The 20,255-nt window shown below is 38.9% G+C and overlaps 1 protein-coding gene and 1 pseudogene across 5 annotated transcripts in view; one reads left to right on the top strand and one right to left on the bottom strand.

Moving 5' to 3' along the window:
• Nr6a1 (nuclear receptor subfamily 6 group A member 1) overlaps positions 1-20,255 on the bottom strand; it is a 193,429-nt gene that overhangs the window by 75,701 nt on the left and 97,473 nt on the right. The window contains exon 1 of one of the 5 annotated variants that reach the window (XM_029474598.2): positions 14,416-15,085. The exons of the other annotated variants lie outside the window; for them this stretch is intronic. Within the exon in view, the coding sequence (XP_029330458.1) occupies positions 14,416-14,485 (70 nt within the window). The 5' untranslated portion in view covers positions 14,486-15,085. Of the gene's footprint in view, positions 1-14,415; positions 15,086-20,255 lie in introns of those variants that run through there. 5 annotated transcript variants of the gene reach the window in all.
• Positions 964-1,772, top strand: LOC110312390 (ubiquitin-conjugating enzyme E2 C pseudogene; annotated as a pseudogene).

Below are 20,255 nucleotides of genomic sequence, written 5' to 3'. Positions count from 1 at the left end.
ACAAATATCTACAGTTACAATGTCTCAGCCCTGGGCTGGAGAGTCGGCTCACTTCTTGCTCGTACAAAGGACCTCAGTTCAATTCTAGCACACACATGGCAGTTTTCAATGTTTGTGACTCAAATCCGAGGGGATTTGACCCCCTTCCTTTTCAGATTTCCAAGAGCAGGTGTGCTTGGTATACATACATACAAGTAGGCAAAACAGTCATGTGCATAAAATAAATGAATCCAAAAAGTTTTTTAAGGTTTGTTTGTTTGTTTTTGCCTTTTGGAGACTGGGTTTTTCCTGTGTGTATACCAGGCTTGCTATTCTTTATCTCAAGAGATCCTCCCACCTCTGCCTCCTGAATTCTGGGATTAAAGCCACCATGGCCGGCTTTCACTGTCATCTTAACTGGACTTGCCGTGGAAGTCATACTTTATGACTTCAATTACTTAAAATCCTTATATTCTGGATTTATCTATGAGGGCTTCCAGAAAAGTTTAAAAAAAGAGGGAAGATTGTCCTAAGTGTGGGTGGTGCCATTCCAGTCAGACAGATGGACATCAGGATTTGTTCCTCTCTGCTTTCTGACTTCAGATATAAATGCCTTTCACCCCTGAGTTCCACTCCACTTCCACTCCTTCCATACCTCAGGGTATGTGAGGAGGTGAAGGAAAGAGGCAGGTAGGGTAGAGCCATAAAGAAAGAAAAAGCATTCCTTACATAGGGTATAGAGAAACAATCTATACTTTATGACTTCAATTACTTAAAATCCTTATATTCTGTCTTACTATGAGTATGAAATAAAGAAAGCATAGTTTAATCATTCTAGATCTGTATCAGCTATACTATGGGTTCTTAAGGAGAAAACCATTTATCTCTGCTTCTATCAGGGTTGAAGAATGGCTAACACCGATGACTGGCTTGTAGAAAATGTAATTTATTGAGTTGCCCTTTCGTCTCGGTGCCAGCACCTCTGGGATGGCCTCGCAAAACCGCGACCCAGCTGCTGCCAGCGTTGCTGCGGTTTGAAAAGGAGCCTTGCAAGCCCTGCGGGGGCGCTGCCCGATGCCTGCAGGAACTGATGATCCTCATGACTTCTGGTGACAAAGGAATCTCCGTCTTCCCTGAGTCAGACAACCTGTTCAAATGGGTGGGGAACCATCCACGGAGCAGCCAGCACCGTATATGAAGACCTGAGGTATAAACTCTCCCTAGAGTTCCCCAGTGGCTACCCTTACAACGCACCCACAGTGAAGTTCCTCACACCCTGCTACCACCCCAACGTGGACACCCAGGGCAACATCTGCCTGGACACCCTCAAGGATAAGTGGTCTGCACTGTATGATGTCAGCCATCTTGCTCTCTATCCAGAGCCTGCTAGGAGAACCCAACATCGATAGCCCTTTTGAACACACACGCTGTGGAGCTCTGGAAAAACCCCACAGCATTTAAGAAGTACCTGCAAGAAACCTATTCAAAGCAGGTCTCCAGCCAAGATCCCTGATGCAAGCTGGCCATCCCTCTTTTGTGTCGTCTTTTTTCTTAGACTATCTGTCCTTTCTCCTTGATTTCTACGCTATGTTATTTTTTGTTTTGTTTTGTTTTGTTTTGTTTTTAAATTAAATCTGCTTGACTAGCTGGGCGTGATGGCGCACGCCTTTAATCCCAGCACTCGGGAGGCAGAGGCAGGCGGATTTCTGAGTTCAAGACCAGCCTGGTCTACAAAGAGAGTTCCAGGACAGCCAGGGCTATACAGAGAAACCCTGTCTCAAAAAAACAAAAATTAATTAATTAATTAATTAAGTCTTCTTGAACCCTTAACAATGTATATTTAAAAAAAAAGAAAATGTAATTTATCAAGTTTTATACTTCTGTACATAAAGAAGTATGTGTCTTTTCTCTCTCCCAAATTTCTTCTATTCTTACTGGATTCCTTACGTTGTCCCTGGTGCCATATTAAGTGCTTTATGTATAGCATCTCATCATAATCTCTTAAGAAGACTAGAAATTTATCACCTCCATTTTAGAGATAAGCCAAGTTTCAAAGAACTTAGTAAGTGTTGAAGATCTAACAGCTAATATGAACCTTTGGGACATGAGTTTTTAAGAACTAAGAGACAATTAACTACTGTGCCATATTGGTGGTAACAGTAAGAGACCTCAAGGACACTGTGGGTCATAGGGGAGACTTCACTTAATTTACCCCTCATGAAGATTTTCTACCCAACAAATGACAAATTTTCTATTTTTTTGAGGGATGTGGCAATTTCCTTGTATATGGTAGCAGCAGTTGGATTACAGTCAAGGTCAGCAAAGCATCCCGACAGCTTCACATGTTACTATCTTCTCACCTTCCTGTCCATTCTTATATACTATACTGGGTACTGATAAGACTTCTTTTAATTTTAATTCCTTCTATGAATGGGTAATATTTAGCTCCTCCAATTAATTTCATATTAATTAATTATCCTTTCTTCCATAATCCCTGGTGATGCCCAAGGGGCTGAATGCTGGGATGGGAGGTATTCCAGAACTATCAAAACAAGTCCATTGGTATGATTCCTTTAAAAAAAAAAAAAAAAAAAAAAACAGCTGGAATCAGGGCTATAGAAATGGCTCAGAGGTTAAGAGCACTGATTGCTCTTCCAGAGGTCCTGAGTTCAAATCCCAGCAACCATATTGTGGCTCAGAACCATCTGTAATAATATCTGATGCCCTCTCCTAGTGTGCCTGAAGACAGCTACAGTGTACTTATATATAATAGATAAAATCTTAAAAAAAAAAACCCAAACAAACAAAAAATGGAATCAAGAAAACAGATCTCTTGATCTATAAAACAAAACTCTTCTAACACATGAAAGACTGTTTTCATCAAACCTTGAGGCTGGAGCCTCAGCACCGATGAGCTTCTACAGCTTGTTCTGTGCCCTAGGTTTTGCTCCAGTTCAATTACATTTCACTAGTGCCCTTCCTCATCACAGCCTCCGGAAACAGCAGCCTAGAGCACTAGAAAGCTGCGGCACAACTCTTCTCTTTTACTCTGATTACTACTGCTTGACATTACTCTTTTCATTGCTTAAACTCACCCCACTCCACGCCAACCTCAGCGTATCATTAATGACACCTGAAAACAAAATCCTTATATTCTGTCCATAAATTACTGGTTACCTTTCTATTCTGAAATGGTTTTGAGTAGAATACTGGATACAAGAAGAAAGGTCACAAGACTATTTCCAGGTTTCCTCAAGGACAAATAGGACATAGGCAAGCAACAAGTGCCAGAGGCTGGAGTTAGAAGACCACATGCAAGCTGCAGCTCTGCTTGCTATCTTCATAATCTCCAGCAAGTCTCCCAGTGTCCAGAGCTGAGGATACTTTGCATAAGTGAAGTTGTATCTGTACTCTGATAACCTTATAGGAGATATGATGATCAGTTGAGATGATATATGTGACAACAGTGGCAAAGCCACAGGTATATTATACACGATCACTAAAAAGCACAAAATAATCATCTAGGGCTGGAGCTTACTTAGTATGTATGAAGTACAAGGTTCAAACACCAACACAATAAAATAAAAATGGTTAATATTGCAAATATCTTCATTAAATCTAGAGTTTATATCATAAAATCTATTTGTATTGCATACACATATGCATCTATTTGGGTCATAAGATTCCTAGATATTTGGAGACCCACAGTGTGGATAGGCCTCAATCAGTGGCAGGCCTGAATTGAACAATACCAGCAGCAGTAGTCTCTCTCAAACATTTTCCCTCTATCACACAACACTTGACTTTGGATTCAAACTGGAACATGAGCTCCCAGGGCTATCTGTCCTGAAAGCCTTCAGACTTTAACTGTAGGATGGGTTCCCAGTCTGCTAATACTCCCTGTAGATTTTTCTTTTTTAATTTGTTAGTCTCCATGGTCATATAAACCAACGTAGTATGATAAATCATCCACCCAACTACCCATCCACTCATCCATCCTATTAATTCAGCTTCCCTGAAAAAACAAACAAGACTAATAAACACATCTAGGGTTGAGTTTTATTTAGAATTCACAATGATCTAATGCTCAAATAAAGTACAAAAATATAATGGATAAACTAAACCCAGTTTATCTTCTTTATCTCCATATCACTCAGGCCAGCTGTTAAAGAGTAGACGGCTCCCCCAGTGATAATCCTGAGTCTGTGGACAAAGGGTTATTAGGAAGCTATCCTTATAAGAGATGATCACTATGTACATGGCATAAGTATAGAAACAATCTATCCAGAAAATGCTTGTGGAGGAATATGAGATTTGTTGAGCAATTCACGAATGCTAAGTGTTGGGCTGGATATAAGATTCAGCATAAGGTTTGTAAGACAAAAACTATGATTGTTTACTTGTGCAAATTAAGCTGAGTTGTGAGAGGTGTATAATGCTTAGTACAAGAATGTAGTGGACTAAGAACCAAACCCAAGTGCAGCAGCTATCGTGTTAATGACTAGAGGGTACCTATGATAAGTAATTTATATTCCATGTTTGCAAATGAGAAAGTGATATTTGGGGTTGAAGAGATGATTCAGCACTTAAGAGCATTGACTGCTCTTCCAGAGGTCCTGAGTTCAATTGCCAGCAACCACATGGTGACTCACTACCATCTCTAAAGGGATCTGATGCCCTCTTCTAGTATGTCCGAAGACATACAGTGTACTCGTATATAGTACATAACTAAATAAATAAATCTAAAAAAGAGAAAGAGAGAGAGAGAGATTGATTGATTTACTTATGCATTTATAGACATGGCATATGTAGCTCTGGTTGGTCTGGAACTCTGTAGATCAAGCTGTCCTTGAACTCACAGACATAGCATGCCTGTCTCCTGAATGCTAGGATTAAATCCATGAACAACCAAGCCCAGCTTTTTCTAGACTGAATTTCTTTTTCTTTCTTTCTTTTTTTCTTTAAAGGAAAGCAACAGAAAATAGAGTAGTCATAATGCACTAAATGTAAATGTCTTGGCCATTATATTCAGTGTTAAGAAGCCAGTACATCATCTGGTATACACTTCTGTTACAGGTGACGAATCAAGTCAAAGACAGGCCAAAGAGGCCTTTGGTCTCCATTTTCCCTCTTTGGAGGCCTTTCAGGATCCTTCATTAACAGTCCTTCTTGCCATCACTGGTTACAGTTGAAAAGAGAAATTATTTATACATTTAAAAAAATATATCATATTGATCCATTTGTTTATCAGTCCAAAGGCATCTACTGTTTTTTTTTAAAGATTTATTTTATTCATATAGTGCTCTTAACACCACTGAGTCATCTCTCCAGCTCCACCTTTTTTTTTTTTTTTTTTTTTTTTTTAAACCTGTGGTACAGAGCCTACCTACAATCACAGGTTGGAACTTGTAGAATGATTGGAAGTAATGAGAACCATTTATTATTAGCCTAATTAAATTCCATTTTAACCACATTAAATGGACCAAGGAGAACTTGCTATATAACTAGAAGGTATTTACCTGCAACAAAATGTGACAGTAAGTTATTTAAATATAATTACTGTTAGAATTACATCACTGGTAAAATGCCATAATTCGTGTACCTTAAAAGCATTCAAAAAATGCTTAATTACATTTACCCTGCCCCCACCCTTTGTGTGTGTGCTGGCACATGTACAGAGGTCAGAGGACAACTAGGTGGAGTCACCTCTCTCCTTCCACTATGTGGATTCCTAGGGATGGAATTCACGTCATCAGGCTTGGCAGCAAGCACGTCTACTCACTGAGTTATCTTGCCATCTATCAAAAATCCTGATCATTTAAAAGTGAATTCATTTAAGACCATGAATTCAGAAGAATTTCTTAAGAAGGTGTAATTAGTGACAAATCAGGCACATACAAAAAAACAAAAACCAAACAACAAAAAGTGAGTCAGATGTCTGAGTAGCTGGAGCTTGACTAAGTTTAGAGTACTGTCTCCTTTCTCAAGGCCAGTTCCAAAGTTCCCAGATCCTCCATGCTGTCCCTTTACTTCTTCTTCTTCTTTTTTTTTTTTTTTCTTTTCCTGAGACAGGGTTTCTCTGTGTAGCCCTGGCTGTCCTGGAACTCACTTTGTAGACCAGGCTGGCCTTGAACTCAGAAATCCACCTGCCTCTGCCTCCCAAGTGCTGGGATTAAAGGCGTCCGTGCACCACCACGCCCGGTCTGTCCCTTTACTTCTAATAACCTCCACTGCCTTGGAACACAGAATGTTTCCTCTTCTACCTAAAACAATGCCATTTGTACAACATGGATAAGTACTGTAATTATGCCATCTATTCATCTCAATTAAAAGAACAAAATCATACAAGCTTTAAGTTACTTGCAAGGGTTTTCCAAAATATGTCACTGGCACAAGGTAGGAATTAATAACCTCCAATGGCTCCAACTTTCCCCTTCAACACTGTAAATGCTCTGGGAACAACAAGCAAGAATCTTTGCCAAATAAGCATTTTTCTATTCTTTCTTCTCTCCCTCCCTCCTTTCTTTCTTTTCTTACTTTTTTTTCCAAAACAGCATTTCACCATGTAGAACTAGTTGTCCTAGAACTCATTATGTAAGCCAGGCTGGCCTTGACTCATAGATACACCTGTCTTTGCCTCCCGAGTGCTAGGATTAAAGATGTCCACCACCACTGCCTGTCACAAATGAACATTTTAAATGCTAATTCTTTATAGGACAAAAGAAGAAAACCATGTCTTCCAAGTTTTTCATACATATATCAAAATAACAGAATTTGAAAATGATGGTTCCAGATCAAAATTACAATGAACACTGTTAGATATGAATTCTATTTTACAATACCTAGAATTAAAACTTAAGATGCTGTTAGAGTCACTAATCTTCCCACACTTATCCATTCCAGTCCCCTTAATCAGCTGCTTCTGAAAAGCAGCAGAGGCTGCCTGTAATAAGGGGAAAGAAAGTAGACTCTGTGGTGAGACAGGTCCTCTGTAGTGTGGCTCTACTGCTTGATGCTTCTGATATTTGGCCAAGTTATTAAATTGCTCAATGTCTCAGTTTTCCCCTATGAAATTCGGGGCCACCACCTCTTGCCTTTCCTGATCCTTATGAGGCATAAAGTAAATGGACAAGCATCAGTCCCTAGGACAGAATGCTCTTCAATGAACAGTGATAGGTGCTCCGTGGATATTGTTAGGAATCAGCTTTAAATGTCTTATAATGAAGGTCTGTTGTATCTCCCCTTACCTACAGAGAAAAATGACGATTAATGACATAGTTGATAAAAATATTCCTATCTCTAGTTTTTCTGCATTTTAGCATTTATATTGAATAGGAATAAATATGGTCAACATTGAAAATTATCTTTACAATAAAATATTTGGATAAAGGGATCACAGTGATTAAATAGTAGTGATTTTTTTCTTTTTGCTCTACATATTAAATAATCTCTAAATCACTACAAAGAAAAAACCATTGTAACAGTTTGTTCTTATGTAGAATAGCTTTAAAAGAAATGAAACCGCCCTGTAATCCCACAGATTATGTTTAAAAATAGAATGATAGACCAGCTGTCAGATGCACACATTTTACACAGATTGGGGCCAAGAATCTTCTCCTGAAACCCACTGTTGTTCCTATGGCACTGGCCATCACTAAATGGGAAACTCCATCCCATACAAGTCTAGCAGCTCCCAACCCCTACCCACCAAGATCTAACTTTGTATCTCCTAGCTGGCTGCAAACTCACTAGTCCACCTACCTCTGCCTCCCAGTGCTGGAATTAGAGGCATGTGCCACAACACCTGGCTACTGAATGAGTTCAGACACAAGTTTGGATGTAGACGATTGTAAAACTGCCTGTGAGACCTCACTAAACTTAAAATATGTTATTCCTAACTGACACACAATGGAAAGGCTGTATGATAGAGAATCTCTCTTTCTCTTTCAATGTAACTTTAGTTTTTTAAAATGTGTGTGTGTGTGTGTGGTGTGGTGTGGTGTGGATGCATGTATGTATGTGTGTGCACAGAGAGCGGGGGGGGGGGCGGGGGGGGGGAGGAAACATGTGCTCAAGTACATGTGTGATCTCTTCTGAAGTCATTTAACTTGCCAGGTATGGTGGCACATACCTTTAATTGCAGCACTTGAAAGGTAGGTCTAGGCCAGCAGAGCTAGCCAGTGAGACAAACAAACAGAAGACCATTTCAGTATCTCTAACACTGATTTAGATATATGGGACCAGTAAGGAAATGTCCTATTGAGCACACACAACTGCATTCATTCAAATACTGAGTACCCACCACCAAGCAATTTGCACCTTTAAGGAGCTAAGGACACACTGATAAGCTAGAGAGGTGACAGAAAGACTATAAAATTGTTCAGCCTCATATCTAGCCACTTGATACTAATAACTGAGAAAAGGCCTAATTTACTTCAATGTCTTTCAAAGTTAGCAGTTTCAAAGAAAAATAATTATATATGTTATGTGACCAGGAAGTTGTTGGTAAGACAATCCCATTAAAAGTAATATACCTGCCACTTTCAGTACCAATCTGCTTTTTTATTTCACCCTACCCAAAAATGGTAGCATCAATAAACAGAAAAATGATAGAGTAGAAATGTAAGAGTGCACAGTTTCAGAGCTGTCTACTCTACTAAGCCCTATGTAAAAGAGGAGAGGCAAATAGATGCAGGGGATGGAACTGCTCAATTGTTTTTGTTTCCCTACATCAAGAGCAAGGCTGCTCCAGTAGAAAGGAGTAGGGCTTTGGGGAGTACTAGAAAACATGTGTTCTGGCAAACAGTGGTTAATGATCAGAGACTTCTGTGTCTTTTATTTGGAAGCTAAATAAATGGTCAAAGGTAGGGTAGAAACTCCGGATCAGGATTAAAAATTTCTACATCAGCAATCTCTGCAGCCCAAGTTTTGTTTATTCTAGAGAACTCTAACACAGTGTCTTTCTTAAATCAGGTCTGTCTGTTTCCAAAAGGTATCTAATCTCTTATAAAAAGAACTCTAGCTCCTCTGATTCCAAACTTCTCAGGCTCCTTTCAACACAACACAGGTTGTTTAAGAATGATAGTTTGCATTGGAAATGTAAATGAGGAAAATACCTAAAAAAAAAAAAAAAAAAAAAAAGAAGAAGAAGAATGATAGTTTTGGCCAAGCAGTGGTAGCACACGCCTTTAATCCCAGCACTTGGGAGGCAAAGCCAGGTGGATTTCTGAGTTCGAGGTCAGCCTGGTCTACAGAGTGAGTTCTAGGACAGCCAGGGCTATACAGAGAAACCCTGTCTTGAAAAACCAAAAAGGGGGGTGGGGTAGGGGTTGGTTACCTGCAAAGCAAGTAGAGTAAAAACTCATAGAACTTTGAGAGCCCTGCAACAAACTCTACTACATAGGGCTTAGTAGAGTAGCACACCTACTCACTCTTGGCAGTCTCCAAAACACTGATACTAAGAAATCTATGATTAATTGTTCCTATAGTACTTGTATGAAAGTTCACTCTCGTAACCAGACAGCACTGGATATCAATAGCTTCTTCAGGACACAAGGGAATGAGATTCCTCAAAGAACAAAATTATTGGTTAAACAGAATACCACAAAATCTAGTATCTAGCTATGAAAATTTGATGTGAAGAAAATCGTCACTTTGTGCATTATGTTCAGGCTTTAAAGTTCATGGGCTGGTTGAACTTGGCTCTGCTGCCTAACCTTTCTGAGACTGAGCTTCTTCTGTTTCAAAATAGAATAATAAGCAACACCTTTCTGGGTAAAAATAACAACTAAAATGGAATAAATAATGTGAATGGAGGACTTAACCTAGAGAACATGCATGGCATTGAAACCTACCCCTTTTGCCTAGGCAGCCAGTTAGCTGTCATTCTGTCCACTCCATCAGATCCTGGGAGGCTCAAATAAGGTAAGGTGTGTGAAAGCCCTAAAATATGTCACCATACCCACATCCAAAACAGTATTCAAGGCACACGAATGAGTATTCTCATTATCTTTAAGAGGTTAACTCCCACTTAACCAAGCATACCTTTAATCCCAGCACTCGGAAGGCAGAGGCAGATGGATCTCTGAGTTCGAGGCCAGCCTGGTCGACAGAGTGAGCTCCAGGACAGCCAGGGCTACACAGCGAAACTCTGTCTTAAAACCAAACCAAACCAAACAGAGGTTAAGCCTCTAAAACGGAGCTGTAAGTGTACAAGTGTCCCAAAAGCAAGTAGGAAGTGCTAGAAGACTGGTAACAGTGAGTAAATTAAATGAGCATTTATAACAAGAGCACACGATAGCTAAATATCTGCTAATATTTCTACATTTGTGACAGGGCAAATTTAAAATCCAACAATTCTTGGTTCTAGAACTCACACTATTAGAGAAGGAAAAGTGTGTGTTAGAGAAGCAGAGCTGGGGCTGGAGAGACGGCTCAGAGGGTAAGAGCACTGACTGCTCTCCCGAGGGAGGGAGGGAGAGCTATACAGAAACAACAGAATGTTGACATTTGTGAAGCACTCTGAGTATTCTGTGCCTTGTGCTAAGTACCTTATATGCAAGCTTTAACTCACTCCCAGCAACCCTGGGAGCTGGACAACATGTCAAGCATTTTACAGATGTGGTAGAAGCCTAAACAAATCTGTTCCTTTGTTCAAAGTCTCAGAGATAAATTATCAGAATTAGTGATCAGTGCAGGGAAGCAGAGGCCATTAGCCTCTATTCTCTAACAGCCATGTTCAAGCTGAGTCCTGAAAACCAAGTAAGGTATGAATCACTTAGCATGAGGCATATGAGATTCTAGACCAAAGGCACAGGGCAAACTATCAAAGGATTACACAGAAAAATTCTAGAGACTTCTTAAAAGGTACTGGTAGCTGGGTGTTGGTGGTACACTTTAATTCCAGAACTCCAGAGGCAGAGGCAGGTGGATCCCTGAATGGAGTCCACCCTGGTTTACAGAGTGAGTTCCAGAATGGCCAGGGCTACACAGAGAAACCTCGTCTCAAAAAGCAAGCAAACAAAAAAGTGCTGGCATAAAACATAAAACATCCAATCTTTTTTATGTACTGTGTGCACACATGAATAAATACATGTGTAAACACACACTATGTATGAGAAACTCTTGGGGGAAGAAGATACAAGAGCAGACTCAGGTAACAGAGGTGAGAAGATAAAGTCGCTAAAATATATTTTATTTGAAAATGACATAATGATATCTAATATTTCATATAATAACTTTTAAAAACTAAAGAGAAAATTTTTGGAGGACAGAGCAGAACAAATCTACGGCTTCAGATATACTAAATAATCACTCTGGCACTTAGCTACAGTCTTAGCACATTGTTTTAAATAAGAATAAGATCATTTTACTTTATGATTCCTGAAATCTCAGGTGGGTTTTATTATCGTAGGATACTTAGGAATACACTTACTCAAAAATAATAAAATTTAGTTGAGTCTAGAGAAGTTTGCAGGGGTAGATATATTAAAATACATTGAATATATGTATGAAATGCTCCAAGAATCAAAATTTTCTTTTTCCCCTCTTTCCCCTTTTCTTTTCTCTTTTCTCTTCTCTTCTTTCTTTCCTTTCTTTCTCTCTCTCTCTCTTTCTCTCTTTCTTTCTTTCTTTCTTTCTTTCGTTCGTTCGTTCATTGTTGTTTGCTTGCTTTGTTATTACGTTCGTTCGTCGTTGTTTGCTTGCTTTGTTATTATCCAGATAGGGTTTTCTGTGTGTATTCTTGGCTCTCCTGAATTTACATTATATTTATAGCCCAGGCTGGCTTGACCTCAAGACAGATCTGCCTGCCTGTGCCTCCTGAGTTCTATGATTGAAGGTATCACCACACCACTGCCCAGTTAATAAGTTATTATTATTACTATTATTTACTTATTTATTTGGTTTTTCGAGACAGGGTTTCTCTGTATAGCCCTGGCTGTCCTGGAACTCACTTTGTACACCAGGCTGGCCTCAAACTCAGAAATCTGCCTGCCTCTGCCTCCCGAGTGCTGGGATTAAAGGCGTGCACCACCATGCCTGGCCCAAGTTATTTTTTTTTATTTTTTAAAAAAAGTGCAGCGCTGGGCGTAGTGGCGCACGCCTTTAATCCCAGCACTCGGGAGGCAGAGGCAGGCGGATTTCTGAGTTCGAGGCCAGCCTGGTCTACAGAGTGAGTTCCAGGACAGCCAGGGCTACACAGAGAAACCCTGTCTCAAAAAGCCAAAAAAAAAAAAAAAAAAAAAAAAAAAGCTAAGCACATTATTATTTAATACTGGAGAAATTCTTCATAAATCAATTTTCTCTTCCCTCCAAAGTAGTTTGCCTTTAACAAACATTATATACATGGAAGGCAACCCACATTATTTGTCATGGGCTTGCATTCGCACACGAATACACACACACACACACACACACAATTATGGACAGAATGAAAAGGTATTTATACCTAATACTGATTTAATACTAATACTTACCAGATTGTATTAAATTCTTGGAGATAGGAATTCCTGAAGAAAATAAAAATGGGTCCGTGTAGAATAGACTTCTTATCTTAGAACCAAGGTTTTATAATGCAATTTTAAAAATTATTTAGCCTGTATGTATGTATGTGAACTACTTGTGTGTCAGGTGCCGGAGAAGGCCAGAAGAGGGCATTAGATCCTTGGAACTAGAGTTACAGGTTGTTGTAAGCTACCACTTAGGTGCTGGGAATTGAAGGTGGTTATTCCGGAAGAGTAACCTGTATTCTTAACCTTTGAGCCATTTATCTCTCCAGTCCCTCATAATGAAACTTTATTACATCAATTAAAAACAGGTCAATTTAATTAAATAAAGTAACTGCCTTTTACTAAACAACATCACAACTGATAGTCCTTTATGGCAACCTGGTTTCCTAGTGGCTCAGAAAAACAGCTGGTGAACCTGAAGGACCCTAGTTCAGAAATATCGTCTAAAGACTGCCGGCTAAGGCTGTGTTGCAAGTTTAAAGGCTCGATGGAGTCTATGCTTTCATACTACCCATCTCCAAAATCTCCTGTATGACTAAAGGGTGATTCCAAAAAGGAATAATAAGAGATTTAAAGCTACTTCCTCATGTGTTCAAACACTCTAAAATCTAAAAACTCACTTCTCTGCTGTTCATTCACTTTTCATTAGGTATAATTTAGATCTATAAAACTTCCCTCCTCCCTCCTTCCTTCCTAGAGACTATGCTACTATGTAGCTAAATTTGGCCTAAAACTCACAATCTTTCCTACTTCTGCCTCTCAAATGCTAGACTTACTACAGGAACACACCATTTCTGCTTCAAACACCACTTTTATAATTACCTTATCAAACTGCAAAATCAGGTCCGTGGTCTGGAGAAGAAGCTGGCTAAATCAAACAATTAGTTTAGTTACAGCACAATTCATCAACAATAGGCTGGCTTAGGACTGTGGCATCAGCTGCATTATTGTATTTTAGAAAGACTAGTTCCCCCTTACATGTATATAGGTGTAAGCAACTACTCCATGGGTCATGCCATCAAACAAAAGCAACACCTACAAAGTCTCTCTCAGTGACTAGAAGCAGCCAGACACTCAAACTGCCAGTCCTGAATTATGGCCTCTGAATGGTGAGGGCTTCACATTTCACCGATCAGGGCACAGCCCAATCAGAAGACAAACCCCTGCCCTGCCGGGGACCAGCAAATCCGCTTTCTTCCAGTGTGCACATGACTGAATGTGCTTCTGTCCATCATCTGGGTCATATATAGTTCAATGCGAGCTAAGCAGACAGGGCTGCAAGGAAACCTGGTGCGGTTCAATACCTTGTCTAGCCTGGGCTCCAGGATTTTTTTTTTTTTTTTTTAACTGACAAACTCATTTTTCTACTGGGACAGGATGCTGTGCTGGCTGAAGTTCCATTTCTACAGCAAGAATCCTATCTGGAAGCACAGAAGTTGTCCTCTAGCCACAGCAGCTCCAACTTTTTTGTTGTTGCTGCTTTCTTCTATCACCCCCTTCCCCTTTTGACAAAGATCCAACTGTAGAAAGTCTTACGTAACAGTTCAGGACTACTTCGGTTCTTTTACCGGGTAAGCACTTTCATTTTTTTTTTCCAGCTAAAAACCATTTTAAAATTGCATCTGTTGAGAGGCTTTGACTAAAACCTTTTCAGTAATTTGTGTAGTGAAATGCTGTCACTGATTTTTTCGGCTCATTTCTGCACGTGCTCCTTTGTTCTCGGAACAGAAGCTTTATACGCTCCCCATAACGCAGCTGCAGAGTTATTAAGTCAGTTATTATAAGGAACACAAAGGTTGCTTTGCATTCTTTGCCTTTAGGTAATTAATTTTCTATTTGTTTTTCTTAAAACAATATTTAAATAAGGCAGAAATTAACAAAAGAATAAACTGCTAGAAAATTTAGCAAAGTTTGAAGTTTTTACCACCTTTTCTATCCGCAGTTTTGCATGGCCAAACACTTGTGCCGCCTGGGGCGTTGGGGGTAAAGGCAAGCATAGACAGAGAGGAACTAAGCCAGACATGGACAAAGGCATGAGCCAAAACCAGACAGTCCCGGCCGTTCGATAGGCCAGCAGCGGGTGAGACAGGTCAGCCAGCTGCGGAGGTGGGAGGGGGGAAAGGGGGCATGGATGTGTGAGGTGCTCATGCGTGCAATCGTGACTAGATTCTGAAACTGCCAGCCATTTTCCAAGCTATGCTTTGTATAATCTAAAGGAATGTGTGTCCCCTGAAGCAGTCTTAGCAGAGGCATGGAAAGAAAGGAGTACAAGAGACACCAGCAACACACAGAATCAGAAAATACTGGGAACTTGAGTGGGCAAGAGGGAATGCAGTGTGTGGAAATTTTTTAGTGATCTGGAATGTGTTGAGTGACAGGAAGTGCCCCAAGCAACCCCCCTCCACTCTTCTCAGTCTCGCCTGCTTTTGTCTAACTCTTGTAATCTACACACTACTGCTTACAAAGCTGTCTGAGTTTAAGACAAAAAGAAACATAAAAGGCTCTCTCTGCATTTCATAGTACCTGTGATAGAAGAGAAATGTAAATGCAATCCTATCGAGATTTTCTTTTTCAGGTATATAGAAGATACTTAAAATAACTGTTTATAGATAAATGAGAATTGTAAATTATAGTACCATTTTAAACCTATAATTAAAAAAGATTAACCAATTCTGGTATAACTTAGGTGGGTTCCTAATTTGAAGGCCAACTTGTTTTCTTGGGTTTGTATGTTACATGTGAAGCTTGATTCTCTTTGTATAGATGTGGGCTTTGGGGAAAATATTTGAAGTAATAAGAAGAAAGTACTTTTTAAAAAGGGTGGGGATGGTTTCCCTTTGTGGGGTGGAAAGCAGTTTAAAGGACTAGTTCCTTGAGAAAAGCAGCTGTCTCTTACTTTTGTTTATGTGCAATCAAGTAACTTTATAATATAAAAAATGCTAAAGAGAACTTTTCAGACAATATAACATTATTCTAAGTGGAAAAAAAAAACCTAATCTGGCATGTTTCCCAAAGTTCAGGAACACTTAAAAAACCAGTTAAATAATGTAATAGCTAGCCCAACTTAGGAAATGGAGAATTAAGCGTGTGTCAGATGCTTCTTCCTAATGGTTTAGCTCCTACAGAGGAATGTTACTGGGCAGCCTAGGAGTTAATCTTGCCTAGCGTGGCTCTGAGCTCTCATCCGCGCAGACGTTATTCACATGACGATTCCAAAAGTCCATTCATATATCTCACTACCTGGATTTGAATAGAAACCAGACAGCAATTCTTTAGTTCCAGCCACATTCGCCCCACTGGACAATAGTGATTTGTTAGCACAGAGTCGCAGGCTGGGGAACACAAAGCTCAGAGCTGCAGAGAGATGCAGAATTCAGAGAACAGGAAGTTACAGGCTCCACACACTCCTGGCAGCTCTGAGATTTGAAGAGGAAAAAAAAAAAAGGAAAGAAAGAGAAAAGGGCAGCACGGAGATCCGAGATGCCATGGTTAAGGGCTACTCTAGCATTTTAACCACCTCCAGTGCCATAAAAGCTGTATTGTTAAAGTACATAAAGTCACGAGTCCAGTGTGCTCTCTTTTCGCACTACAGAATACTTCATTCAAAGCCCTGGAACAGTCAGCAGTTCTAAAGTATCCACAGTGTGCGGTTGCTTGGTCTGCTCCTATAGAAAGGAGAGGAGCATTTGATAAATAAAGCCTACTATCATAAGTAGAACATAATAAAGTTGGTATCCTTTTAAATTTATTTCATAAAACCATTCAAACCTAAATTAAATGTACCAAAACTCTATAGAAATTATTTTTTTCTCCAAGATAACATATAAGATTTATTATTAAATTTCAAACGAAGTTTTCTTATAAGACACAGTTTAAAACTAGCCTAACACAGAAAACTTTTGTTTTAGGTTGTATTTGCCAATTTAAAATCAAAGTCCCATGTACTTAATTTTGGAAACAAAAGAAAAATCATATCTTCTTTTCTGGATTAACAAATTATAATAATCTGTATCTGTCATGAAATTTTTAAAAAAATATTAATGTGAATTCTAAAAGGAACAGGGCAGATAATTCTCCAATCTCAATTAATAAGAAAAAAAAAAAAAAAAGAAAGGATCTATGGTTCCTATTCAGAGCCTTGTGGTGAAATCTGAGTATCAACAGGCCAGACTGGTATCCACTCCATCCAGTAGGAATAGGAGATCCTTGCAAAAAGAAGTTGTATTTGTTTTTTGGTTGGTTGGTTGGTTTTGGTTCTGTGATCTATGAGGAAAACCAAGCAATAAATAGCATCATACCCAAGATCTCAAACAATCAAAAATTGCTTTGGACACATGAACTGCTCAGTTATATCTCATGATAAAAAGGTTTTGAGTTGGACACATGCCAGGTTTCATATGGCTACCAATGACTAAGCTTCCTCAACTTCTATCACTGCTAGTCAAAAGCCACATATCACATACTACCTCTATCTGTGCACTGTCCAATATTTTGACTTACATAAAAGAAAAGAAAATTTCAATTCTTCATCCCTACTAGCCTTATTTCAACCCCTCAATAGGCACATGTAACTACAGGTTATTATGCTGGATGACCCAGATAGAAGGTACTTCCATCACCACTGGTCACTGTACAAAAGTGATCTAAGATATTCTTATGCCATACACGTTGTCTTTAACTACACATACAGTTGGACACATGCACAAAATCTTTAGGTACAAGTACAATGGCATGCATGACAAAACAGTAAAAGGACATTTTATACATAGCTTTTTAAAAAACAGGGCTGGAGAGATGGCTTAGCAGTTAAGAGCACTGACTGCTCTTCCAGAGGTCCTGAGTTCAAATCCTAGCAACCACATGGTGTCTCACAACCATCTGTAATGAGATCTGATGCCCTCTCTGGTGTGTCTGAAGACAGCTACAGTGTGCTTATATATAATAAATAAATTAATTAATTTTTTTTTTTTTTTTGGTTTTTCGAGACAGGGTTTCTCTGTATAGCCCTGGCTGTCCTGGAACTCACTTTGTAGACCAGGATGGCCTTGAACTCAGAAATCTGCCTGCCTCTGCCTCTGCCTCTGCCGGGATTAAAGGCGTGCGCCACCACGCCCGGCCAATAAATAAATCTTTAAAAAAAAAATCTTGGAACCAATGATAAGGCAGACGGTCCAGATCCATTTTCTTTACTTGGTTTACAATGAAAACTACAATTATGAAAAATATAAAGAGAATAGTGGCAGAAGGGGGTAGTGGTCAAAGTCAAATGAGCCACAGAAGTTCTTTCCAAAGATTTGAGATAAATCAATAGTTTCTCTTCCATTACCATTGTTTTAGATTAAGCATAGAGTAACAGAGCACTGGTTGTTGGATCAGTCAGACCTGGGTGACTTTACTAACATTCACTTTCATAATAGTTGCTACAGGCAAATTAATTCACTGCTCCCAAACTTACTGGCAAAACAAATAAATAGTCATGGAACAGGAAATACAAAAGAGTCCAAAATAAAGCATCTAATAATATGCCAAACACAAAAGGGACAGCAATTATTTACTACATTTTCCCTTTAAATCTTTACAATGTAACTCCTTCTAAACAGATATTATTCAGAACATGAAGCAAGTCTTTAAAAGCAATTACCCTGGCCATGTCAGCTAAGTGATGAAAGCATATGGGTGCTGGGCAACTTTTCTAAGCCACTAAATGCAGGTGACATTTGTGATTTTTAAGTCTTAAAACAGTCTTGCAGGGTGGCATTAATATTTTTGTTTTATTAATGCAGACTGTGTGGCAGAGGAGGAAGTGACTTACTTTAGGAAAATCTCAGATCCTATTTGGTTCAAATAACCAGCACAGTCTCTATGTGTTCAGAGCTTTGAATTTACAGATTGTAGGCATTAAATGAAGGCCAGAAGACTAAAGAGCTTGCTCAGTCATAAAATGCTTACTATGTAAGCACAAGGATTTGAGTCCTGAACCCCAGTGATATGTAAACAGTGACTTGTCACCCAACCCTGCCTAGGCAAATTAGTGAGTTCCAGGTTCAGGAGGTGATCTTATCATAGAAACCAGGTGGAAAGTGAATAAAGAAGGTACGGGTTGTCAACCTCTGACCTCTGCACACATGTACATGTGTGCCCACTTATATAAATACTCTGTAGCCAAAAGAAGACTAATTTGTCAAGAAATGTCAACAAGTATACAAATATTGGGAACCTGACACCTGTTCAAGAATAAAGGAAACTCTATTGTATTAGATTTACTTATTATTTTCAGAGAGCCTGAGCCCTCATGCATATAAATATCAGCGGATAACTCGTAAGGAGTCAGTTCTCCCATCTCCCATGAAGGTTTGAGAACTGAACTCAGGTTGTCAGACTTGGTAAATATCCTTATCCACTGAGCCATCTCATTCTACTAGAAAAGGCTATTTGAACTTAGTTTATTGTTAAGACTGAATGCAATGAGTAGTACCTCCTCTCAAAGCTTTGGTGATAAACAATAAGAAAAACAGAACAGCATGCCAAGTGACTTCTACTTTGACCACAAATTTTAACCCCAAATCTATCAACAAAATTATCTGATGAGATTCTTAGACTGTGATACCTTTTCTCAACCAACCAATACCAAACCTCCTTAGTGCAAGAAATATATATCAGGGTTGGTAGACATATGTCAGAATTCTGGCTCTACCACTTATATACAATGGGTATTGAACAAGTCCCTTTCCCCTCAATCACAGAGTCTGCATCAATAAAACAGAAATACTGTCACCTGCAAGACTGCTTTAAGGTTCAAGAATCACAAATATGAAACACCTAATACTGGTTCTGGCACATGGAAAACAAATTCTCTCCTAACTTCTAAAGGCTTTAAGGCCAGATCAATATCTGACACCTTTCCTGGGTACAGAGAATGAAAACAGAACTGTTCCACCCTGCTTATAGCACCTAGTATTCTCTGTTCAAAATTAAATGCTCGAATGTAAGAATACTCAACATTGCATAGGTATTTAAAATCTTAGAGAAAAAGACTAGATGAAGTAGCTGAATTAATACACAAAGCTTATTTGAAAAGTGAGGTAGGATATCAGATTTTAAATATATACATGTATGAGTGATGTTGTCTGCATGTATGTATATGCACATGTGTGCAGTGCCTTCAGAGAAGAATGTGTTAGATTTCCTAGAACTGGAGTTACAGACAGTTGTAAGATACCATTGGGTATCAGGTTGCAATAATGTAATGCAATGTTATTGTTGAAACAAGTATAGTACTATTATTAGATCTAAGTAGATCTAATGTTATTGTTGAAACAAGTATAGTACTATTATTAGATCTAAGTAGATCTAATAATAAATAGATCTTTTTCCCCAAACAATATCTCACTATGAATTGGGTTGGCCTGGAGTTTTCTACATAACCCAAGCTAGACTTAAATGTATAATATTACTGCCTGCTTCCAGAATACCAGAACAAAGAATCTTTTCCTTTAACAGATGCCATTTTCTAAAGACTCTTATAGAACATTTTTCTATAGATTCTTCTTAGTAATTATAATAAATACATGTCCTAAAGTACATACAGCCCATGGTAAAGAAACTAAAGTAGCCAACTGCATGCATGGAAATTTCTGTCTTTTAAAAAATCAAAGCTACATACAAAGAATTCCTATGCAAAGTATTTCCCAACTGCATCTGTGGATACATGTCAAGTTGAAAACAACTCAGCAGCAGTAAGAAGTAACAGGTGTCCTTGACTAACGC

The sequence above is a fragment of the Mus caroli genome, unplaced genomic scaffold (assembly GCF_978045245.1).
Source record: "Mus caroli unplaced genomic scaffold, Mus_caroli_1 scaffold_2, whole genome shotgun sequence".
NCBI classification, from domain to species: Eukaryota; Metazoa; Chordata; class Mammalia; order Rodentia; family Muridae; genus Mus; species Mus caroli.
Note: the sequence above shows the minus strand (reverse complement) of the source record. Positions and strands in the feature narration are given on the sequence as shown.